The sequence below is a fragment of the Toxotes jaculatrix genome, chromosome 5, assembly GCF_017976425.1.
Source record: "Toxotes jaculatrix isolate fToxJac2 chromosome 5, fToxJac2.pri, whole genome shotgun sequence".
Classification (NCBI taxonomy): Eukaryota; Metazoa; Chordata; class Actinopteri; family Toxotidae; genus Toxotes; species Toxotes jaculatrix.
This window is the reverse complement of record NC_054398.1, coordinates 10,456,846-10,483,071: the sequence shown is the minus strand read 5'-3', so window position 1 is coordinate 10,483,071 and position 26,226 is coordinate 10,456,846. Positions and strand designations below refer to the sequence as shown.

The 26,226-nt window shown below is 40.6% G+C and overlaps 1 protein-coding gene across 2 annotated transcripts in view; it reads right to left on the bottom strand.

Moving 5' to 3' along the window:
* Nucleotides 1–26,226, bottom strand: part of pamr1 (peptidase domain containing associated with muscle regeneration 1) — a 53,838-nt gene that overhangs the window by 2,334 nt on the left and 25,278 nt on the right. The window contains exons 1-12 of one of the 2 annotated variants that reach the window (XM_041038389.1): nt 20,039–20,298; nt 12,980–13,156; nt 11,724–11,849; nt 11,029–11,143; nt 7,975–8,192; nt 7,110–7,217; nt 4,402–4,572; nt 4,026–4,217; nt 2,959–3,837; nt 2,694–2,870; nt 1,422–1,488; nt 986–1,215 (exon numbers count right to left, since the gene is read on the bottom strand). In XM_041038389.1, coding sequence (XP_040894323.1) covers nt 986–1,215; nt 1,422–1,488; nt 2,694–2,870; nt 2,959–3,837; nt 4,026–4,217; nt 4,402–4,572; nt 7,110–7,217; nt 7,975–8,192; nt 11,029–11,143; nt 11,724–11,849; nt 12,980–13,156; nt 20,039–20,198 — 2,620 coding nt within the window. In that variant the 5' untranslated portion in view covers nt 20,199–20,298. Of the gene's footprint in view, nt 1–985; nt 1,216–1,421; nt 1,489–2,693; nt 2,871–2,958; nt 3,838–4,025; nt 4,218–4,401; nt 4,573–7,109; nt 7,218–7,974; nt 8,193–11,028; nt 11,144–11,723; nt 11,850–12,979; nt 13,157–20,038; nt 20,299–26,226 lie in introns of those variants that run through there. The other variant, XM_041038390.1, reaches the window with a different exon arrangement.

The window sequence follows — 26,226 nt, the reverse complement described above, 5'->3', positions numbered from 1 at the left end:
GGAACCTGCTTGTATAAAGGATGTAATAAAGAACACAAAGAGTTTCTTTCCTTGAGTGAGTAGTCCTGGTGGTCCAAGTATAACATTTTGAAAGAACATTTGGGAAACCATTGGTTTTATGGTATCAGACTTGTGTATAATGTCCTCATAAGATGTGTACTTACCTTGGACCAATAGTCAGTATTCTTAGTGAATTGAAAGTTAGCAACATTATGACTGTAGAAATATTTGATGAACCTAACAAATGGGAAGCCTTGGTTTGACTGGATTTACAAAGCAATAGGTCTTCCCCATGTTCTGAATATGCTGAATGAGTATGGCCAAACTGTCTGAAATCAGCTGAAACCAGGTCTCAGACTTTCAATTAAACTCAACAAGAGCCCTCATATAGGAATTGATGATGACTGTCTGGGTCATGGACATGTAACCATGTTATCATCATCTACGAGAAACTGAAAACATGCGTGCCACCTGTGTTTAAACCTTTAGTGTGATCCAAACCAAATGTTTTGATAAAGGGTGTTGTTGTTTCTGATGACTGACAAAGACAAGAATGCTATAAGCTGCACAGTTTATTACAGCCTGGCGGATGCCTTCTTTTATCAAAGATGCTGACACTTTAAACTCTTTTCTATCTCACAGCTCTGCTGTACGTGTCAGCTAATGGCATTTCTACTTAGTAGCTTAGGGAACTTTCACTGAGCAGTAATGAGAGGACTACCGTTCTCTGACTGGCAAGATTTCCTAAGAGATGGGTGAAGAAGCTGACAAGGTATTGCTCAATGTCAGCAATTAGAGGCAGTGAGTATATTTTTAGAAAGTGCTGCTGTATGTGTCCATAGTGGACAATCATTTTGAATCCACATATCACTGTAGATATGTGGGTGTAAATCACTGGATTAAAACATGTGAGTGTGTTTGTTCTGTGTGACTTATTTCGCGCTGTGTTGTTTCCACTCAACTGGTAGTCCTCTGCTGCCCTCACCTGGTGAACAGGAGACATAACGCCCACTCCATTTCCCCGTCTTCAAGCAAGTGCGGCGAGGACTCCCAGAGTGGTCGTAGAATGGTGAAGCACACTCATACTCTATATGTGTGTAAAGGTGGTGGAAGCCCTGGGGCAGCTGGGGAAGGGCTGGAGGGCCTTTAGTTGGGCCGTCAGACTGGAGCTGTTGGCCCAGCATGGAGGAGTAGAACTTGTGCACGGGTGTCTTTCTGAGGGAAAAAGAAGAGACCAAGGGTGTGTACAGAAGACATACCCCTTAGGCTGAGTAAAAACTTTTGAATGTGAGTGCAGAAAAATTAACACTGACATGCAAATAATTCTTCTGTCACTAATTGGAAAATTACTATACAGTAGGCTATACAGTACTTATGGATGTCAGGCATTATTATATAAGATAATGCATTGGCAAATATACCTGGATGGTGTCTGAGGTGGCAGAACTCTCTGTTTAACCAGCTCTGACACTTTGGGCTCCCGACATGCTGCAAATAAACAGGTATGTACACACACACATACACACACACACACACACACACACACACACACACACACACACACACACACACACACACACACACACACACACACATAACATACAATAATATACAATGCACACACCAAAGTGCTACAAACACCTGCTTTGATTGGAATGGAACTATTTTCACTGGAACAGTGACTGGATTTCGAGGATTTGTAAAGTGACAGAGGTGCAATGTCTTTATTGGTACCACTGTTTAATATGACCTACTTGATGAGGGTTTTACATGCTGTTAGTAATGGCTTTAATAATGGTTAAAGGAATAGTTTGACATGTGAGGAGATACGTGTATTTGTTTTCTTGCCAAAAGTTAGATTAGAAGACTGACACCATTCTTGTTTCTGCATGTTAGACATGAGCCACTTAGCTTATGCTAGCATAAAGACTGGGGGTGGGGGGGTGGGGGACTTGGATCTGTTCTAAGGTAACAAAATCTGCCTAAGAGTGCCTCCAAATAGCACTAAAATGTAAACATTATATCTTGTTTGTTTCTTCCCATCGATCTTCCAGCAAGAAAGAATAAGAGAATTTCCCCAATTTCCCAAAACGTTCTTTAAGGAATAATCTATCAATGCTTTTCAACAAAAACAAAAGCCTTTGGCAGCTGTGCAGCATAACTTGCTTTGTCTTTTCTCCCTAGTTATCTAATTCATCAGGAAATTCAAGCTAATAGACAGTTCAACCACTTACCTTTTGGCAAAGAGCTGGAGAGCAGACGGACCAAAATCCATTAAGAACGAATTAACATTTAGGCTACAGCTCGAGACTTGATGGATTATTGCACTGCAAGAATCCTTTACTCACTAACATTTAACATTTAGCATTTATTTAGCATTTATCCCTTTAGAACCCTTTTCTTATTCACTATTATAACTAAAGTTTGATGGCCTGTTACAAGGTGAGAAACCTATGATCCTCATTATGTAATAAATTTATAATAAATCACTGATTCTGCAGCATGCTAGTGTTTGTAAAGCCTTTAGAAAGAATACATTAATAAAATGTCTTACCTATACATCAATTCAGTAACAGAAAAAATGTACTGTGCATGCCTATAGAAATGTATACCTTCCACAAACCCCCCAACAGCTAACTGATAACCAGTAATTTAGCAAATTAAAGAATCAAGGACAAAACAGATGACAATACCTCTGACACAGAGGGGTTGTTTGCCACTCCAGGTACCATCTGGCTGGCAGGCACGTTGGGCATCACCACTGAGAGCATAAGAGTGATTACAGAAGAACTCCACTGTTTCAGGCTCCAACCCTGGCACCACCTGGTGGTAGCCATGGTAAAGACGAGGGAGAGGCGGGCAGCTTTTCTCTGCAGGAGTTGAACAGACAGTAGGCGAGGTGGATGCCAAGGAAAAGGTGGGGTACTGTGCATTTTAATGAGTGTTTTTTTCTCTTACCAGTGAAGCTTTGGTTGACTTCTTTCTCTTTTTCCCTTTCTTCCTCCTCCTTCTCCCTATCCAACTCCTCCTTTGTTTTCTCAGCAGGATCCTTCTCACTCTTATCCTCTTTAATTGTTGGTTTTTCCCTTGGTTTCCCACTTTCCACACCTCCTGCCCTGTACAGAGTGTACTGTGTAATGTTGATTTTCTTCCCAGGCTCTGGAGAACCTATGGTGTTATTTTCTTTCTTTGTGTCCTTAGTGTCATATGTAACTGTGTTGTTCTTTGTCATTTCCAGTTCAAATATCTCCACTTTGTTTTCACCCTCAGATACAACTGTCCTCAGCTTGGTATCATTGGGGCCCACTTTGTCCGGATCTCTCTTTCCATTCACCTGCTCCTCTTTTCTTTCCTTTTCTTCTTGTCCTTTGTGTTTTGTCACATCTGTTTCTGGGGTATCTGTCTTTCCTGTGCCCAGCTTTGTGTCTGGGCTGCCTTCTTTTTTCTCAGGTGTCTTTCCTGCCTCTGGTTCTTTCTTTTCAACTGTGTTCAGGCTGTTGTCTGGGTCTTTACTATCCACTTTATCTTTGCTGCCTCCAGTGGGTTTCTCTGACCCAGTATTTTTTTCCTCTAGCTCTTCTTTATTCCTGTCCTCAACCACAGGTTTCTCTGGATTGGCTGCGGTATATTTATCTTCTCTGTCGACTGCTGTTGTATTCTCCTGCCCAGTGATTATATCTTTCCCTCCAACACTTTCTTTTTCCAAACTTGTGTTCTCTTGACCCTTCTCTTTAGTTTTCTTGATGTCTTTATCACTGTATATTTCTGTTTCTTTGCCCTTTTCTGTTTCTTTTGCCTTGTCTATGTCCTTTTCTGCCTCAGTGAGAGTGTTGTTCACTGTGGGCAAAGAACATAAAAAAGATCATTACTGAATTGTCAGTTAGCCGCTGATTGCAAATTCTTTGGTTCAACTGTCTTTAGGCACTGATTCATTTTCTCTCATCCTTATAAAAACAAAAACAAAATAAACTATCTGCAATGACACATCCATTTTATCTTGAATAATCGAGACCACGGAGACTGACCTTTGGTACAAACAGGAGGAGTCCCACTCCAGGTGTTGTTAGGGAGACAGGTTCTCTGGGAGGTCCCACTGAGCTCATAGGGCTGGTAGCACAGGTACTGTAGTGCAATCAGGACATCGTTTGGTCCATAAACCAAGAAGTGGTCCCCATGTGTTGGCTTAGGTGGTAGAGCACAGACTCTTTCCACTGGCACTGGAGACAGGAAAGAAAATCAGGCTTGAAGAAGCTGAAAATCATACTTTTTCCACAATCTGCACCATCTCTAGTGGAAGTATGGATGGCATCCAAAGACAAACAAATGATATATACATATGACTTTCTCAGATCCTAACTTTAATTATTTGGTAGAAAAAAACAATTTACGTCATTGTCTTACCACACTCTGGGGCAGGCGCACTCCAGGTGCCATCACTCAGGCAGATGGCAGTAGGAAACCCCCGCAGCTCAAACCCAGGGTCACAACGGAAAGTGATGCGTGCCCCTGAGTGGTGAAACAAACCCTCTGTGGATCCATGGGTGGGCACTGGAGGCCTGCGGCAGCCCACAACTGAGTGGAAAGAGGCATACACAGTTAATTTATGAACACATGTCCTGTTTCCTTTTTTCCAAACTAAATGAAAAGATTAGGATGTGAGGATTTAAGAAGCATTTCTTGCATTCCTTTAACATCAGTTTACTGCACCTTCCAGCTGTAAAAGACCACACAAATAGACCTTCAGTGAGTTCATTGCCTTCTGGTGTTTGCAGGTCAGACAGGTAGCCCACAAGCCAAAGGCTCAGGTCTAGGACTCATTACTCTTAATTAAAAATGTCCAGAGCTTTGAAAGCATAGCCTGCAACCTTAGAGGCTCATTAATGAATAATTTCACCCACTGTGGTAAAGTGTGAACAGTTCACAGCAAGACTTTAACACACGACTTGTAAATGAGGAAGAAATAGATGCAATAAAAGAGCTTTAGTCAAACTGTTCAATTTTCCAGTCTTGTAAAAGCAGATTTTATGAAGTGGGGTAGTAAAGATTGGCAATGTGGTTGTGGAATACCGTGTGTAACTCCGTTATATGACAACCCACTGCAAAACAAAACTATCCATGTCAGAAATTTGGAAATTATTGTGTAATTCCTTCAACATTTTGTGATGTGCCTTTTCTGTGTGAATGAAGTAGATGTTTCTTTGTTAAAGGCAAACGGCAAATGTGCACACAAATGTGTTGCGGTAGATGCCTAAGCCACTCACAACTGAGTTCACAAGAATTCAGTCACACATGTTAACGCTACAGATATCATACTATTACAGCATTCTCTGTGAGATGGTCCCTCAGGAGCTTTTCTGTGTTGTTGACTTTAAATTGGGTCAGATCCATGAAATGCACTATCTGTGGTTTTATAGCTCCAAACCGAGGATCTCTCCCTATAATCTGGGCGTTTGCGCCTTTAGGCATTTCCAACCTTCAGTCCCTTAGGGGATGGAGAATGCTGTTGGCCAATCCAAAGTGGAAAATTAAACTGTAGCTGACCTCCTTTGAATATGTTTAAAAAAAAAAAAAAAAAAAAAAGCCGAGGCACCCTGAGGTGCTGTGGGCATTCTTGTGTTTTGCTAAATTACCCATCTTCCATGTCAGATTAATGAGACGAGTCTGGAGTTATTAGGGTGGAATGCTGTGCATAGCGACACATACTGTAAGTAAATCATCATTCCTTTCATAGATGCCCTGGAAGCTATGTTGAACACTGCACTCCAAAACAGATTAGAGTCAAGAATATATTAAACTTTGCCAGAGAGAGAAAAGGAAAGAGAATTTATTCTGTTCTATCTTGAGTTCCTACAATAATGTCATATTCCCTCATACAGAATGAGTTTTAGCTCAGGCTTACAGCAGATGACAGGTTGATAATTGCAGACATAAAATATGGCTGATGTCAGGTTCATACTTAAAATTCTCCATATGACTCTGGGGCAAAAATGTAGACGACATTTCCTCTACAAAATGTGAGACATTAACGTTATTCCAGCTCTCTTCCATTAAAATTAACAGCTGAAGATTCCTCGTGGGAATACAAATGAATGCACCCTGTGTGGAATGAAACCCCTGCCTTTTTTTTACGGGTGTCTCCTCCAATGGAAACGCTGGCTCGTGTTATAGAAGTAGAATTGTTTCACCATTAGTTTCATAGACTTGAATTCTGCCCTGAAAACAACACCACAAGAGAAAAGTGAGTGGGGTTCAGGAAGTCTGTTTTTGCAGGGGTGTACTGGGTACAAAAACACAAGTCAGGGTCCAGACACCCATAAACAAATAACCTTGTCGGCCAAAAAAATTTTAGCCATAGAGACATTAGAGAGGGTTTCTTCAGAAACCAAAATGATTACCAAACTCAGAAATGCTGTATCTTTTTTTCTCCTCTTCCTTAAATCTCCAGATATTTTGTTGCATTTCCGTCTTTAATTTCTTTACTCAATCTCAGTTTTTTTGCCACTCACCTTATCTATCTGTCCACAGCAGAGTGGAGTTAATACTTTACATAGTTCAAAGCTACTTAATTTCATGCAAATACATTTGTTAGGTGGTAAGCTGGATTTTGAGCCCATCTGCTGAAATTTATTTCATATTTCTTGAAAAGCTGATTGGCCAAAACCATAGATGGGACTGACCACAGACGGGAAAGGCAGCTGGCCTGAACCCAGTCCAAACCACAGATCTCTCCCTTGTGACAGTGAATCACCGGCTGCTTCGGGGTAGCCACAACAGTTTAAACCAACAAAAAAAAAAAGCGTTTAGAAAGAGCTCAATTCTTAAGTCTGTTGCAACTAGGTGTGTCTGATTTCAGAAGAAAATTACTAAAATAATTCTGGGATTTTGTAAGTGTTAATACAGTTCCACACATGTCTTTTGGATGCCTCATGAGATGGAAAATTCAAGTCATGCCTACAGTATGCTGCAAAGACTGATTTATTCTTCCCTCTGATTAGAACCAGCATTTTTTTTCTTTCCTCATTTCTGTTTTTTCCCAAAAATATAAAATATTAGCACAGTTTTTCAAGGATGATCACACTATGCAGACTTCATTTCTGTTCTAGACTCACCATTTTCACATCTCTTGCCTGTGTAGCCAGCCAGACAGGCACAGTGGTAAGTGTAAGAACTGTCCAGGATACAAGTCCCGTCATGCAGGCAAGGAGAGGAGCTGCAAGCTGTAAACATGCCATCAAGGTTAAAAAAAAAAAAAGGAAAAAGAAATTAATATTATACTTTTTAGCAGTAGAATGACACAATCTTTATACCAAAAGGAATGGTTGTTCACGCTAAGCTACATTAAGGGATTCATAGTCAAAGCTGGTGCCTGTGCTTTTTAAATGTCATTTTCACTTTCCATTTCTAAGGGTGTGTGGACATTTCTACACAGAAAGCCACTGTTTACTTTTGTAAGATCTGGCTTTGCCACTGGTAACTTCCAATGTGTGTGTGGTGTGTGTGTGTGTGTGTGCTTTGGAGTTTTAAACCTTGAGAATGAGGACATTGCTGGAGAGTGAGGACATTTTGGTCTGACCTCACTTTCTCAACGGTCCATTAGGAGGCTTTTTCTGAAATGTGTAGGTGTCCGTAAAAATGTCATATCAAAGCTTTTTATTATACACTGGACTCTGACCAGCATAAAGAAAAAAGTGTGGAAACTTCTTTCTTGTTTTCATTTGCTGGGGCCAATTATTCCAAAAGAACTCCTTTGTTCATTGACTATGACTTTACAAATGAGTTTTATTTATTGTCAGCAAAGCAAGAACCAACTCTATTCTCTTGGGCTATGGTTAGGGAAAGGGGTCAGGATTTGAAACTGAGAATGTATCATTTCACTGAGTGTCCTCACAACTGTAGAAGTAAATAAAAAGTAATACTGGTAGTAGTAGTAGTATTTTTGCTGTTGTTGTTAACTGACGCTGGTATTCTTCCTACCTGAGCTCTCCTGAAAAGTGGCGAAGAATCCATCAAAATTCTTGTATCCGTCAGACACAAAGAGTATGTGCAAACTGTTGCCAGAGCTCTGAATTGGGGCAGGTCTGTTGTTCCCACAAAATCGACCGATTACACCTGAGTTGATGCTGTCACCGTCTCGGACCTCCACGTAGTCATAACGACACGACTGGTGAAACTCCAGACTCAGCATCATAAACCTGTTTGAATGAAGATGAATATGAAAAAAAGAAAACAGGAAAAAAGCCACAAAATTAAACTATTCAGCGCTGGAACTTATCTTTGCTGTTCATTATTTTTACCTTGACACATTTTATAAATGTGATGGCGATGTGAAGCAAACTGTAGTTTTATGGGGGGCAAAGGGTTCTGTTGTGTTGCTGTTATTTTTGTGATTTCCCGGATTGTGAGAACACCTGTGTTCCCTGGCAGCGCCACACCAGCTAGCATGACGGTACTAAAGCTTTAAAATCTTCTGCCAGCAAACAAGTAATGGACATTAATGACAGCCATTGAATATATTAACAGCTGCTGAAGGTGATTTGCCCACTATTACATGGCTTACTGTTCTTAATGCTGCGTGAAATGTGTCTCATTTTTAACAAGTACGACAACAGTTAAAGATTTGGATTTATACTTTTTTGTTGTTGTTGCTGTTTGTTTTATTGGGTTTTTTTTTTTTTGTTTTGTTTTGTTTTGTTTTTGTGTATCAAAGGTTCTTGTGGGATAAGTTGTTTGCAGCAGTAAAGAAAAATAAGAGTCACCTGAGGTCATAACTAAAACAGGTATAGGCAAGTAAAACTATATCATTTCTGTAAACTCTGGCCCAAACTTATGCTGGCAAAGATTCAATATTTAAAAGCAAGCACACTTGGCAGCAAAAAAAAAAGTTAGCACATCAAGAAAGCAAACAGAGATGGCTATCTTTGGGTTTGTGGCTTTGGCAAGCTTTTGGAACTTCCTAAGAATTTTCTCACCGCTATATTCAATAGATCGGTTATCATTAACGCTCATTGTGTGCCCATTAAACAGCTGAAGTGCACACATCACTGCCATTGCATTTATATAATTGACAATAAGTACTGCTGACAACCAGCAGTTCTAAACAAGCCAATTTAAACAGGCATCTCGTATTTTCAGTTTTGCGGCCTGTAAATGTCTATAAAATTTATCCCTGAATCCTGAAGAAACACGTTGATTGCACAACATTATTTCCAAAACAAGTAGTAGGACTGGTGATTACTGGTACGAAATTCCTAGGTAATGTGTTAGCATTTCCAAAACATCCTTCATGTGCTTTTATACAGTCAGGACATCCAGAAGGAATGCCTTTAGGGCCTGTTTAAATGTGAATTTAAGTGACTATTATAACCGTTAGAAAACATTTACACACACTTTCATTTCTTGAGCTGACTGATTTGTTGCAGTGAGAGTGTAACATTGAGATGACTGCCAGATGGATAAGGGAAAACACAAAGGAGTCTCCCCTTCTCTGCAATTTCAGATGTAATCTCCTTGGCCTAACATTGGAACAGACATGAAGGACACATGAACTTTATATAAGACAATAGCATTCTCCCTAGTCCTCTAATTTTATCCGTTATCACAGATCCCTGGGTCAGGGAAGCTTAGACTAATGAGATTTACGGTAATGCTAAACATTACCCTGCAGCAACAATTAATGCGAGTTGTAATTCGGTAAATATGTGATGAGAGTGTACTGCGAGTCACCGTAGTTAAAGACAGACAAATACAACAAAACCTTGCCAGTAATTCCCCAGGGGCTCAGGCTCAAACGTATAACTTTCCATTAGTCTGTCTCTGAGAACACCAGTGTTCTTTCTTTTAGGGGTTTTGTTGAATTTATGTCGCAAACTAAGGATATATAAATATGATATTTAAATGTTAGTCATGCCTATATATTGTCATTTGTTCTCACAGAATGGATTTGGCCCTTAAATCTACTGTATGTATGTCAGAGTTCATGATTGTTAAGTTTAATGCAAAGCTTTATATGTAGAAGAAAAAATGCTTTGAATCATTAAATGTCTTTTAAACCGTTGCCGTACGCACTGCTTGCTCAGCCGCAGTCTAACTGTATGGAGCTTTTATTCTCTTAAAACCCTGCACAAATGCTCGCCTGTAAAATGCTGTATGTGTAATGGAGAATATGACAGAAATAGAAAGGTATCGCAGGACTGAAAAGTAATAACTTTCCTCAAAAAAAAGATAGAGTGCTGTGGTTTCCAACTCTGCTGTAGACTTGCCATCGGACCACGACATACATCTTGCAGAAATATCTGAACCAAGGGGAAATTTGACTTAAGCGGGCCAGCCATTAATAACTATTACAGATGGGTAATGAAGATCCCAAAAACTGAAGCTTTAATGTTAGATTAAACTCTGGTGACTTTGGACTTTACTGACATAAAGCTTTGCTATATTCTTCACTTTCCACAGGAGTGTATTTATCTGTAAGTTGGGGTCTTTATTTCCACATCAACTATTGTTTGTTTGCTTGTTGCCTCAAGTGTAGCATAAACGACTTCCCCATGGTTTTAAAGGGATTCTTTAACACAAAGTACGTAGTTCTAATAAAAAACTGTCAATAGAGAAGTCTGTGAATTATTCAGAAAAATGGGACACATTGCCGTTTACTCTTTTTATATCATTTTTAGCCACTTCGGTAGCGTGGCTCTTATGATAGCAATGTTGGTTTGACTTTCTGCTTCTCAGTCCAACACTTCTAGATTAAATATTTGGGATGGATTGATATCAAATTGTGTACCGATATTCTTGGTCCAGAGAATGAATCCTAATAACGGTGGACCCAAACCTTTCTGCTCGCTTCATCACCTGATAAATATTTGTTCATTACTTTAGTGATGAAATACCTGTTAAACTAAGGGCATTCCCATCAGCCTCAGCTGTAATTTGTGTTCAGTGCTAATGTTATTATGGTAACATGCTAAACTATGATGTAAAACATGGCAAATTTTATACATCCTAAACTGAACACTGGTAGGACATTAGCACCTGAGTTCGATGGTAAAGGGACGGTCCACCTGTATGGTCCACTCACACCGAGCATTGTTGGGGTAACTTTCCAGCACCAAGTGGCCCTGCCGTTTACGGATCACTCCCCCGCACTCTGAAACACACATTGCATTTGCACTGCATTGGAAAACTGTGTAGAAATGGGGTGCTATTTAAATCTCAGAAGTTGTTAATTACAGCTTAATTATTATTCCGAGGGTCTAGATTCAGCTGCTTTGGTTACCATTCAAACCAAAAGTAATTACAGTTGAGTTTCCAAAGGCATTGTAAAAGCCCTATGTGGTGCTCAACAACATAAAGAAGCATAAACACAGTACGCACAGGGGCAACAAAGGCTTTCAGCAGCCTTTCCAGGTTCCTGCTTTTAATTAAATGTATGCCTCTTGTGCCCCTTGGCGGAACATTTGCATATTGAGAAAGCTATAGTCAGTATCCAAATGTTACATATTAAATTGTTATATGGGATTCCTGAATGTTGACTCTGACTTGTCATTCAGCTCCTCATGGAAAACCTCCTGGGCATACTGTATGGCAGCCTGCCAAGCTGGCACAGAAGATGAATCAGCAGGGAAGGAAAGAACATATAGTGCACGGTATTCATTTCACTTATAGAAAAAACATTACTAATAGCGAAGCCATGTAGGATCTCTAATTAACAGAATGAAGAGACTTACTCATGCAATCTCCACCAGACCAGCCGGGCCGACACTCGGCGCAGTATTTACCACTAATGAAGAAGTCGTCTCTGGGGCCCCATGTCCCATTGTTACAGCGCTTACAGTTCTCAAATATACTGCAACCTGAAAGAAACAGAGCCAAAAGAAAAATTACAGTAAAGCAGGATTCAGACTGACAAGCCCGGCCAGAGTACAAAAGATTACATTACATCAGAATAACAAGAGTTGTTATTCTTATTGTCAGAGTTGGGGACACTTTACATTAACATACGTTTCCTTTACATTAGCTCTGGTAAACTCATTAAGCTCATCTTTCACTACAACAGAATGCGCGAACATATCGCTACTTCCTGAAATAGAAACGTGGAAAAAAAAATAAGCCCCTGAAATGGGAGGATGGTTTTTTACTTAAGAGGCTGCTGTGTCCACGTGGATTTGAAGAGCAACATCCAACCTGAGTATAGGTTTGAATTTTAACAACAAATGGGCTGAAGATGTACACACAGAGATTTATGTTTTGTTAGCAGAGGTTGGGGTACATTTTTTTGTGTTTAACAGTAAAACGTGATGCACAGGTATCCATTTAATTCTGAACAGCTGTTTTTTTTCTCCATAAAGGAAAACATGAGAACATTCAAGCTGTGAAGAAAACATGACATACCTTTATAGGTGAATGGCATGTGGGGAAAATAGCGTGAAGAGACCAAGAGTGTGGATTTGTGAGCTGCAGCATGTGTGCAGAGATCACCAGGTGATTGTATTTTCACATACTTCATATACATGATTTACACAGACAATGGTGATCTCATCTGTGAGAGTGAAACACTCCAATTTACAGCCATTTCATTCACGTATCAAAGCTCCAAGTGTGATCATACACTCCTGAACTCTGCCAGTTCAAGAGGATTCTGCCAGGAAGTCGAGAGGAAAAAGCCAACGTGAAGTTTGGCCTGGAAACAAATTAGATCAGACACCAGCAGAGAAGTTGTTTTCACTATTTCTGAAACACTGTTTTGTCACACTACAGTGCAAACAGTTGTGCAGCTGATAGACAACACTTAATCTTGCACAAACCACATGGCAGATATTCAAGACAGACCAAATTAGTTTAGGCTGAATCAACAGATGTCTGCTTCACAAAGACAATGCTCACTTCTGACAACTTTTTATTTTTATTTATATTTAAATTTTATTTTACAAAGGAAAGCAATTTTGCAAGATCTCATTAAATGGGAGAATCAATAAGTTTCTACCTGGATGGATGATACAGGGGTCACACTCATTGATGGCGTTGCGACAGCAGGGCACAGCGTAGCCCACCGGAGTCCCCTGGAGTGGGCATTTACAGCGGATCACGTCATACTCGCAGCAGCCCCTGCACATTACGTTCCATTCTGGGCCTGGGCAGTTGTTGTACAAGTACCTGTAATCTAAAGAAGACGATAAGTCAAGGTCTGCAATTCAATAACTCAGCAACATCACTCAAACAATCAAGCAGCACACGTTTGTTTATGTAAGCATTATTTCATATGTTGGACATAAATACAGAGGAGAAAATATAACTAAAGTCATTTTTGGCCTTGTGAGAAAATGTGACCCGACATGGTTACGGTCAGCAGAAGCCTGAGCAGCGGTGGAAGGGTTCTGGCAAGTTCAGTGTTAATCCCTGCTTGTCACTGTGCTCTCTGGTTATTTCCACTGCCATATGGTTGCAAGCTCCTCTTTTGGGGACCACAAGTCTGTCAGTAGTTTACCTCCTCTGTGTGTTCTCATACTATATTACATCAGACAACATGCCACAATGGAAAAGTCACTGAAAAGGAAAACAGAATCAAATCATTAATCAGAAAGTGCTTTACGAACCTGAGCGTAAACTCTGACCATCTTCTTTGTAAAGTTTCTACCCAATAAATGCATTGTTTAAATGGACTGAAAACCAGGGATTCAAATAACCTGTGGGGCCTGACTGGTTAAGATTATGTAACAGTGGATTTAAAAGCTGAAATAGACAAGTGGAAATTCTCTTGTGGCAGATGTGGTAAGAGAACTAACAGAAGCTGCACTTTAAACTTGGCACCGTGTTATTGCAGCAGTTTGTACATACCCTCCTTCCAGCCTTGCAATCATAATAACTCGTCTGCCCTCAACCCTGGACTCCCATCATTTATTCTTCCTGTGCCCCCCCTCGACCGAAAAGCATGCAGACGCACTTGCATGCTGGTTTTATTTGTAAAGCTGTAGTTGCACACTATATTTATTCATTGTTTATTTGAGTTTTGTGAAACCAAGAATTTTAGACACAGACCAATGCACCGATGCACAAAAGCAGCAGGCACAAGTGATTAATCTCTCGTGGTTGTTTGCAGACGGTCAGCTAGAGAGAGGAAGCGCAGATGTCATGGAATGCTGTGAGTCGTCCCTGCTGCCCTACCACATTAATGATATCATAAATTGTATCTCAGTCCAGCTACAATCCGGCCTTCACCTCAGCTATTTCTCCCAGAAGGCATGGTGAGGTATGACATGCACACTGACATTAATCAAACAGAAAATAGGTTGTGCAATGCCACTTGGTCAACTTTAATGCAGGTTTCTTAAGGACAGAGTTTGTGCTTCATAAAGCTGTTGCCGACTGTTTTATGATTCCTGTCTGTTCCTGGGGTCATTTACTGTTTTGATAACATGGGCTCAGCTTCATTTATGTACTAACCTCAAACCATGTTCAGCAAGCTTGTGACAACATGGGGGTCAGTCTGCTCTCTCTGTGCCACGGCGTGTGGTAGATCTCAAGACTGATTTAACGTCACTTAAATTTTGTGGAGCGCAGGGCCCGTATACACCAGACGCTTACACAATGCCCATGCTGTCACACAAAACAACCAGTAATGGATTGATGCGGTTAAAAATGAATGTAAACTTACGACCTCTCAGCTTTGTTTTTGAATCAAAGCTGATGTTTGTGCATTGTCTTCTTTTATTTAACTTGGTCTGCCTCCAAGAGAGTGAAAAAAGAGCAGCTCATGGTTTCTATTCACATTGTCATTTTTGTGGATTCATTTTGACCATGTGTGAGAACCACAAAAATCTGTGGCATGGACATGACCTGCATGTTTAGAGAGAAATCTGTTGAGACAAGACGAAGGGACAGTGGAAAGAGTGGTATTATACACTGTGCATAGTGTGAGTAACGTACAAATAGATATAAGCAACGGAACTTTTTTTTTCACCCAAAGTGAGTAAAAACACAAGTACTCCACTGATTTAGGATTTCATTTCCTACAACACTAACTGACTCTAGATGGGCAGTTGAAAAAAAAAAAAAGATCAGAATCAATGCAACAGAGCCAGGGATATTTTTATTCCATGCATTTGTCTTCCTTGTCAAAAACCTGGCACCGCCTACGTTACCCATGAAATATTAAAGGTGCTAATTTTTTGATTACAGTAGCCTGAGTCCAACCAAACTCTGGCCTGCTTTCACTCACATACATTAACATGCAGCTGGAAGCAACTACATTTCAAACCACTATGACTTTTGTTATGACTGCAGTCGGACGCTGGGGACTGTCAAACAGGAGGCACTGGATGGACAAAGGCCACTGTTACTTGCCAGTTTTACTCTTCAGCCTGTAAAATGCTGTCATTTGTTGCCCTGCATCACACCTTTTAAATGATGTTTAAAAGGTGTGATGCTTGCCACATGGGGATTGAGAGGTGCTGACACCACCTCCCCTCCTTATGGGACAGCTTTTCTGCTTCCTCACTGAGGTCTAGAAAGAACACTGGCCGCAGAGACTGGGAAACCTGATTTATAGGACATAAACATGAAAGGGTCAAACGACTTTATGAGCTGGTCTGGTAATGTCATTACATAGATCGCTGCTGTGTGTCTTGTCCCTCAACACAGAAATGACATCCTGAAGGCCTTGATTTAGAATAGAATAACAAGGGTTGGAAAATCATTTTTTGTCGGACCGCAGACAGTCAGTGGCATCAAAGTACGTGCATTTGCGATAGGATCAGTTTCCAGATAACCACAAGCTTTTCTTTTTTCTCTCTTTTTTTCTGTGCTCCTTTTTGTGGTAAATAAACACAGGCAGCAAAGTTTTCATTCTTCAAACACTGTGTACAGATTTGGTTTGCCGACTTCTAGCTAACTTCTGATAAGACTATTGCGTTCCTCTCTCAAGTGTGACTCCCAGGTTTATCCCCCAGTGCTGAGCTCATGTTGGAATGCATCTTTTATTTTTCTGGACTGCAATCCCCACTCCTTAATAAGTGTTTACTGATTTACAACACAGAAGATCGCTTTTGCATAACCGTGCTTTGGCTTGCGCCGCGGCGATTCGGATTTATTTTTCATTTCAGCGATAAGCTTACTGCCTTGTGAAAACACATCTGTGAGGTTTCCAGGTCAGCACCTGCAGATAACTACAGACAGGACAGTAACAATTTCATGTGGGATTTTTACAGCAGTTTAGGAAGGTCTGAACAGGTGTGGAACTACACGTGAACAGGGGCAAATCTACAAGTGAGTGGGCGTTTGTGCAACCATTAGTACATGAGCAGCAATATTGTATTTGAGTGCTTTGTGCAAGCACGGACACTATGAAACCTTATTTGAATGTAAGAAAAATAAAAAGGCTCTACCATGCAAATTTCACACCATTATCATTATCATTATCATTCTCTCCCCCAGACCTGTAATTTAACCCAAGACTGCAGTTGTGCTGAGTGCCCCTGGCTTGTGTCTAATCACAAACTGGAAGTGTTGACAGTTTTCAAAGAGGTAACAAGGAAGAGCTTCACCTGATGACAAAGTATGATTTTCTGTTGTCCCTCATAGCTGTCTAGCACATTTTCTTTCCAACCTCTCTTATTTTTTCGTGTTTTGGAATGTGCGATGGTGTCTACATATTTCCACAGTGTACATATAACTAGTACTGTATGTGTTTATGTGTGTATGTGTGTGTGTGTGTGAGAGAGAGAGAGAGAGAGAGAGAAGGCATTGGCACCAAGCCACATAAACACAATTTAACAGCAGATCACAAACATTTGTTTTGTTTTTTTTTTCCCTCAGTTTTGAAGCTAACCGTGAAGTGGTTTGTGTGGGTTGTTTGGCTTTTCTGGTCTTATGTAAGTGGTATCTGCTTTTTCCATTCCAGATGTTGAGCTCCTAAATGTACGCCTGAACATGCATGTCAAGAAGCCATAGAAATGAAAATAGGAACGACACAGGCATCATAACAGACGCCCCGTTGCTTGGTGGAGACCTCCCTGTGCCACAAAGCCGTTCCATCTAATCAGGAGCTCTACGGGCCTAGGTTGTTAGCAGGCATGTCTCAGCTGCACACCATTGATGTGGGTCTAGAGACTGACATCATTATCACCAAGGGCAGAGAAGTGGTCACGGCCATTCACATTTCGAGACCTTGCGTCTGATCTTACTGCCCTACTGGCCCACTAACCTAGACCAGGAAAGCCACAACAAACCCTGACTTCTGCCAAGGACAGACTATAAAACGTTCAGATTATTGTCCAGTTTCGTCAGTTTTTTCTTAACTTAAAAATGCATTCTATGCAAATAAAAAGCTTGCAGATACACAAAACTGTTCCGCAGGCCCTGGAAAACCAGCAAAATTGACAAATGGACACAGTGCCTTCAAAATATGCTGCAGGTGCTGAATTTGATCTGCACCAGCTCCAACACTGTGTCATCATTTTTTGGAACTTCCTCTGAACTCAGCTAAGAATAAAGCCCAAAGGTCAGCATCTGCTTTTTTATTTGTTGTGATGTCGTATCCACTTCTGACCCAGTTTGCATTCGCAACCAAGCGCTGCCTTCAGCGTCTCAGATAACTTTTATAATTAAGTTAATGTGAATTTGATATCCAAATGTTATCAGAAATGAAGCTGGGCACACTGCTATCTGTGGCATTTAAACCAGTTATTTTCTAGTTTGTCTTTTTCTTGCTCACTGCTCAGACACTGTGTCTTATCAGCTTGAATATTGGCTTGTCTTGCTACACACCACGGAGCTACTTTTAACTTGAAACAAAGCTAGACAGCCACATGCAATGCAGAGTGGAGGCCAGTGAAAACTTTAGGATGAATAAAAAATTGGTGCATCTTTGCTCTGCAGGTTTGACTGAGTTACCCCTAAAGGGAATAGTTCAACATGTTGGGAAATACACTTCTTTGTTTTCTTAATGAGAGTTACATGAGACTCACTCACTCTTCCCATCTAACTCTAATATTTTCCAAGATGTCAAACTACTGCTTTAACATTCAGTTCACCCAAATTACAAAAAAAAAATATTTTTCACCTCTTGTAGCATCTAGCAATGCAGACAGTTATTATATTATATTATTATATTTGAGCTTTGCATAATTCTTGCCACAACATCCTTAGGTCATACTTGTTCGCTGCCACAATTCAGTCAGTATTCATGTCAGAAAAAGTTCTCTGTGAAGAGAATGACAAATTACTGTATATCCAATACTGAATAAATAGTTTCCTCCTGACAAAATGGTGCTTATTTCAAGCTGATGTATCACGGAAAAATTGTTGTTTTTACAGCAGCTGTGAGTGCACGTGTGCGCATGTACGTGTTAGTGTATAATTCCTTTTGCCTACTGCCCACAGCAGCTGTCTGGTATTTTGAGGTCGGAGCGATTTAGCTATCATGGAAGAGGGAAACTCCCAGGGGAGCATTGCATATCAGAATGTAGCCTGATCCCATCCCGCTGATCCCAGAGTTCATGCTGTAGATTGCTTTAAATAAACTTCCCTTTGCTAGGAAACCACAAACCCAATGAAATATCCTATCGCCCTATTATCCACTTTGGTGAAATGCTATGTGCACACACCGATATATAGGCCAAGAAAAGGAGTCTGAGATGTTCACATTTGTTTTCAGGATTTTAGCCCCTAAACTTGGAATGAACTCTTGAGTCTGATGTCTGACACACTATTTTTCCACATACTCATGGCCATGTTTTTCTACTTGTAACTAAACTGTGTGCCAAGATTTCACTTTCTCCTCTCTAATATCACTACTTTAATGTTAGTCTTTGTTTTCTTCTGCTCGCCACCCAGAAGCCCAGACAACTTCCCTGTGGACTTTAGTTAAACACCCCACGTAGAGAATGTGTCAGAAGAACAGGACAGCTCAGGATTCATGTAAGTGGGGGATCCTGAACAGGAAGCCTTACATAGATTTAAAAAAAAAAAAAAAAAGCCTCAGTAGGGACACCAACACATGCAGGAATGGACATAAACACAAGCCCACAGACACACACAAAAACCACTCATTTCAGTGAAGTTAGGATTCGCATGTAAACACCTCTGCTATTCTTTAAAAAAATAAAAGGAAAGTATTTTAGGTTGCACAATAGAAAACATCTATCATCAGCTGATTATACACGATTACAAAACAAGCCGTGGTGAGAGTGACTCAGCTGACAACAACATAAGTAGGTAAATCTGCCAGAACACTCTTAATCCCTGTAGTTGAACACAGCTGCATTCTGCCCAGCCCTTTGCGACATTCACCAACATTACAAATTGAAGGTATTATTTTACTCTGTGGTAACCGTGCGAAGAGGAATCAGACCGAGGGCAGAGGATTGGTTAGGAGTCTTGGAGACGGTGTATGTTATACACATTACCACAGTCAGCGTGATTGACTCAAACATGACTCACGTCTTCCTGCAGCAGTTCAAGTGGTCACCAAGGGTAAACAGGCAGAGTCAATCTTGATCTCTGAGAGAACTCACCCACTTTCACACAACTGAGACTGAGTGCCAAGATTCAACAGCCCCTATTAGGACTCATTTTACCTTGAGGAATGTGTGGCAACATCCAACTGTTTTTTTTTTTTTTTTTTTATTTAAGAGTAGAAAAACAATCTCACTCTAATTACACACAAAGACCAACTGCAAGGAGTAGAAAGGAATATGAAGATCACAGAGCCCTTATTTAATGGGACAATAAACAAACCCACACAGGACAATCCCTCACTCTGTATTTCATAATAAAAGTTGTCAAGGCAAAGATTGCACAAACTTGTCAGTGCTGTTTTTCTTTGCTGCCACTGCCAAAAAAAAGCTAGTTTTTACATCACTGCCTCTCTGTGGGTCTTCTTTTACAAGCCTTGCTGAGTGCTGTTGTGCTCTTAAAGGATAGAAGGGAAGAGGAGATGGAGGGAGTGCTGATGCCGGCTTTTTGAGAACAAAGAACATAAACCAAGAGGATGTGTGATAGGAAAAAAAGAAGAGCAGCAAAGGTAAAGTCTTTAGCAAAGTCTTACCGTAGGGCCAGGCTTTCCCTTGGGGTAAGGAGATGAGGATGAAGAGGGAGATGAAGAGGAACCAGCCCTCCTTCCCAGAGATAAAGGTGCTGGTCCAGGGGATTGTGCGGCTGCCCCTGTGGGTTTGCCCCAGCTGCAGTCCCCGTCCCGCAGACAGCATGCTGCAGTCTGGAACTCTGTTTACTTTCTGAACTCAGCTGACATCACCTTCTCTCGGCCCTTCAGTCCTTCCCTCCCCCTCCTTCCATTTCTCTCTCTCTCTCTCTCTCTTTCTCTCTCACTTTCTTTCTCCCTCAGTTTCTCTCTCTCTCTCGCTTCTCGTTGGCTTCAGGTTACAGCCCAGCCTCGCAAGGAGTTCCTCTTGCAGTGGTCTCCCAAAAACTTCCCTCGCTCCGCTCAGAGAACGACGTCACTGCTCGTGAATGAACGCAGGCTCCAACGTTTTATGCTCAACTCATTATGGTGTCACACACACACACACACAATGAGGGAAGGTACATAACAACCACTTTGTGTTCAACACAATATGCTGGCCACACTTTCAACACCAATGATGTGGTGAAAGAATTATGCCTACTTCACTACTTATGTGTTCACGTCTAAAAAATCTTGAGGTCAGTGCTATTCAAGTTCACACCTAGCTAAACTTGAAAACAGCAGCTGTGTGTAGTCTCAGAAAGCAGTGTGTGTTTAACAATGGCACTCTGTCAGTAATTGTTGCAAGATTAAACAGGAACACTTTGACATTCAAATATGAATATTGGCTTTCTTGCTGAAAGATTTATGCCAGTCCATTGTCTGCGTGCTAAATATGAAGCTACAGCCAAGAGGCTGTTAGTGTAGTTTAGCTCCAAGACTGGAAAATGGGGGAAATGGCTAGCCTGGCTATCTCTAAAGGAAACAAAATCTGCATACCAGCACCTCTACAGCTCATTGATTAACAAACGGGATATTTGTTTCCCCATGTTTTCTGTCTTTATGCTAAGCTAAGCTAACCAGCTGCTGACGACATATTAAGAGTGGTATTGATCTTCTCATCTAATTCTCAGTCAGTGAATAAGCATACTTCCCACAATACATACTCAACTATTTCTGTAATAACTACACAACTATATACACAAATATGGTATCAACAACAGATGATGATGTTATCCTGGTGAGCCTTTTCTAAAGCTTCCACCAGTTTGACGCAATGCACTATTCATACATGTACAGTGCACAAACAAATAGTATCAATAGTGTCTTATACAACTCTGAAAATGTAGTCAATGTTATTGTGCAAATAAAAAGGTGGAGCAAATTATTTTGTGTTTGTTTTCAAACTTGAAGACTTTACAGTAACAACAGAAAAGTAGCCAGTGAAAACAGAGTTTCTCAAGATACTTTTTTTTTTTTTTTTTTAAATCAGTTGTTATTTTGTATGGTCTCGTGGGTGTGTTTTATTTTAGCTGGATGCAGCACTGGAATTAATTCATTTGTTATTCTTTGCCCACTGGGATTCCAAGCTGCATGCAAGAGCTAAAAGGAAATACAGATCAAACGACTCAGAGCAGGAGAATCAAATGTCCCTGGTAGTTTCCTAAAACAGCAGGATTTAGACCATAGAAGGAGCAAATGAGTACTGCTCCAGTCTGCGTATGGGTTTGTTCGAGAAACTGAATAACAGACAGAAATCAAGAGAGTTTATGAAGACAAAATAGGAATGAAGACAGTGGGTTGCAGGAAACAAACGAAAATCAAGAAAAAGAGGGGGTAAAGGAATTATTGTCTCCCTCACTGCACCTCCTTTCTAGCTTTCAGCACCTCTCTACTGTTTGTCCAGATGCCTAATAGTTTATTATGTGGACACTGGGTCTGTATTTTCAGCTGCAGTCTACTGTGTGTCAGAAGAACACAGAGTAGACTGTATATATCCTTTCTGTGTTTTAGCATAGAAAAAGTACACAACATTTAATGTATTTTGATTGTGCAAATATAAACGTTTTGTCTTATATTTGTAGATTTTTTTTACAGACATCTTGTGTGTTCCTAATTAGTCAGCTAACAAAGTAGTCTAAGATGTGTGTCACTTTTTATGTTTTATGTGACTATGCATATTATTACACTGTATATTTATTTGGCATATTTGTGGGATTTTCTCCAAAATTTTAAAGTTTGGTGGTGAATGCAACTTTCAGGAAGTATGGGAATACCATGTACGTCCAAAACATCAACTTTTTCAGATTAGTGACAATACTTTTTTTTTTTAGATCATTCTGAGCGTTTTTAATGATTTGTGCAGCTTCAGAAGTAGGGGGATTTTCCCAAAAGATAAAGAAATACTTCCAGGGCTTTCACACCGAAAGCTCAAGTTCGACATTGTACAGAGCAAGGCCATTATTTCTGATGAAGAGAGTGGCTAAGTTCAACTAAATACAACTTTGACCCCAAGCTGCCTGACCTCTGCAGCATGTGTCCAGAGGGATTCTGTCATTGATGGGAACCAGAAGTTAGGACAATGATAATTTTACAGCAGATAAGATGGTGGAAAAATTGTTCATCTCTGACGTTCGTTGTAGTTCATAGTATCCTAGTTAGTCTGACAATGGCTGTCATATGTTAAATCCATCATAAAAAAAATAATGCTGGCGTGTTGTCACTAGTCTCTGTTTTGCCCATTTGACTATAGGAGACTCTCAGTTTGGTCACTTTGCCAAACAAACAGAGGCCTGCTGATACATCCATCCATCCTGTTACTGTAGTAGACACATTCTCCTGAAGGCAAACATTTTCTCATGACCCACAGATCATGTTCATCCTTGGCTGCATTATAGAAGATTCTCATTTGGCACCACAGTGACTGTGGTTGGTCAAGAAGAATGGGCCCCCTGCCCACAGAGCACAGTAAAATCTCATTACCAAGTACATGAAGGAAGTGGTGCAGCAGGGGCAAAACAAATTACCTAGGAGCCATTACACTTAATGACAAGCAGGGAGAAATCCACCGTTGGCTACACATTAGTTACAGAAGGTATTTCGGAGGCTATTTGTAAAAGTAAGTACAATTCCAAAATTGTTGTCTGATCAGTGCATTACTAATAGCCTTGACTTGTTTGTGTTGTCTTCGAGATCCCAGGCTGCTCACAGACCCAGACAAAATGAAGGTGTCTCACTATGGAGCCATGTGTTTTCAATACGGCAGAATCTAATCATGGCATCGCATTCATTCCATTTCTATGGTAACGCAGTGGACAGTGAGTAAACATGAGAGCCTTTTTTTTTTCCAACAGTTAATGTTCTCACTATATCAAGGCACAACCTGCCGTCTCCATTAGACGCGGTGGATGGAAACTGGGACGTCTGCTTCACAGGTAAGACAGATGCCTGCAGCAGCTTTTTAGCAGAGCCGGTGACAACTGCTGCCAGGAGCAGAGTGCCATGACGATGTGCAGTTTAGTAAGTTAATAGTGCAGGACAGTGTCAAACTGGACGCCAAATATGCTCTCATTTATGCGCTGCACTCTAAAGAGAGCACTCCACTCATAAAGACAACTTGTTTTTATGAACTCTTTTAAGGTTAACTACTCTCTCTGCACAGCCGCTGTGTTTATGCATAATTATCTGTCCCTAAGGAGGAGCAGAGTCATGTCTGTCCCTCTGCCTCACCAGTCATTTTCCTCTGTTACACACGTAGTTAAAGAACAGGAGGAAAGAAAACAGAGGTGAAATAGACTTTGTGATAATGACATTATATTGTGTGACATAACATGAAAGAGAGGAGGCCAAATTAGTGGAAATATTACAGAAGAAGATATACAGTACACATTTGCTTTAGGATATATGTCTGACCTTACTGACCCTGTTAACATATGAAGCTCATACTCCAGAAATCATATATGCCCGTAGGCATGTGAGGCTAAATTAAATGAGATACAGTGCCTTTCATATTTTTGCTGCTGCCAGTTCAATTCCAGATACTTCAAAGCATTCTCAGTGCATGAAATGCATATTACACTCAAATAATTTAGTCAGAGACATCTAACAAAGTTTGGACTCACATGTACCCACTCTTTGCTTTTAAGTCACATTCTAAATTGTCTCTGTCTTGCTTTGATTTACCTAAATCTATTCAGTAAGTCAGGTCAAATACATTTACACATTACTTTGTATGAAACTCTAAATCTGTCCTCCTGAGTCCCCACCCAATGAGACTATGCAGCTATGACTGCCTTGTCTGGAAATGACAAAGACTTGGATTTCACATCCTATTACACCCTGTTAATCCCACAGCAAAAGGTCCATCTGCTGGAGACTGCAACTGCAGGGAACCACATTAAAGTAAAGATTATTATAGCACCCTCAAGGGCGTCTATAGATAGGATGCTAGAGATACGGTGTGCATATCTGAGCTTATGTACGTGCATTTGTGACCTGGTAAGCTCCACACCCATATAATATCCAATATGCAGCATGAACTCTTCCATATGTGCCTCTGAAGAACATCCTATGCAGTCCAGTCTGTCTCCACTGTAGTCACAGTTTGAGTATAATGTAAACCGTCTGAAAATCTGTAATTGGGAACTTAGAAGTGAAATGTGAGGGGTTTTTTTTTTCTCTGAATCAGACCATGGCTGATCCTTACAAGAAAAAAAAAAAGTTTTAATAGGAAAGGACTTATTTTAATAAGGAAACAACTTCATCCAAATGACAGCATATGTGAAATATCCACAGACCTCAGCTTTCCATGCAAATCCAAGCAGAGCCAAATGTAAAATCAGCGAGTGTGTGCAAACTTTAGAAAACAATATTACACATATTACTTTGGTTTTTAATTGTTTAATGAAGATTTAAAAGCTTGAACCCAGAGAACTGGGCTACTTATTTTAAATATTGTCCAAGTCACACTCTCCTTGAAAATAAATTGGAGACTGATTATGTTTGAACAAGGTCACCTTCTCTTTCAATACTGTGAGTGGGATTTGTCTCAGAATAGTCTCATGCCATCATCCTCACAGCTCTCAAGATCATAAATCTTGTCCAGCCCATACAAGTTTATGGGAAGACTGTAGACTCCAGCTGTGAGGTCTAAAACAGGATCTTATGAGCATGCCTACCAAACACTGAAAATTAAATTGTTGATGGGGGAAGAACAACTGGAGCTGGTCACAGTAGCACTGGAAGCTCTCTGAGCGATTGCTGACAAAGCTCCCTGCTTAGAAGCCAGAACCACACTGGGAGAAAAAAAAAATGTCACTCTTATAATGGAAACTTCAGAAGGACATGGAAGAAGACACAGAGGGAAAGTGTGGTATGCAGGAGGAAGGAGGAGACTTTCCATCCTCTCTTGGTTCCAACAGAGAGTCATGAGGTTCCTGACATGAGACACAGAGTCCGTCAGACCTGCCTCTGCTTTTGTTTGCTGGACAACTGCATTTCCTTCCCTTCATTTGTGTTTAACATCAAGTGACCCTTGTAGTGTCATTGCCACTAAAGAATAGCTTTGCGGGTAATGCACCAGACAACTGTCTCACATGGAGAGTTTGTTTTGGTGTACCATGGCAACTAGGTTTCTGTTTTGGACATCTTTTTTTTTTTGTTATCCCCTTCCTGTCACTGTACAGTGGAGCACCAGAGGGCTGTGCCATTGTGGTGGAAATACTTTGGTCAGAGAGATATAGAGGAGGTGGGAGAAAGAAAAAAGTGCACTGAATGAGGTCAGTGCGAGAGACCAAAACTGGAACCACTAAGCTACTTTAAAGCAGAAAACAGCCAACCAAAGCCCATTAACAGGAAACCCAACTTTTTACAGCACATCACCTCCATGCTCCAGTTCTCTCCCACTCCTCTCCAACTTTGCTGCTGGAGAGCAGTTTCTCCTCTTTGATGTCTCTGTGTTTTGTTATTCGTTTCTATTGGTTATAGGTCTCCAGACAGGAGCCAGTGATCTCAACATGTTCTCGGTGACATAAGTGGCATTTGTAGGAATGGAACACTTGACAGGAGGCATTCACAGTTTTCACTTAATGAGGCTTAAAGTGGGAAAACAAACAGGAGAGAGATCATGCTCATTGTGCTGGATGCCAGGATGTAGGGCGTGGATGTGGATGTGGAGCGCCGTCTTGTCGATATTTGATCCGCTCTGTGTATTTATAGTAACATTAATTTTGGATTTAGTTTTATGGCAGGGTTTGTTTCTCCGTAGCCATCAC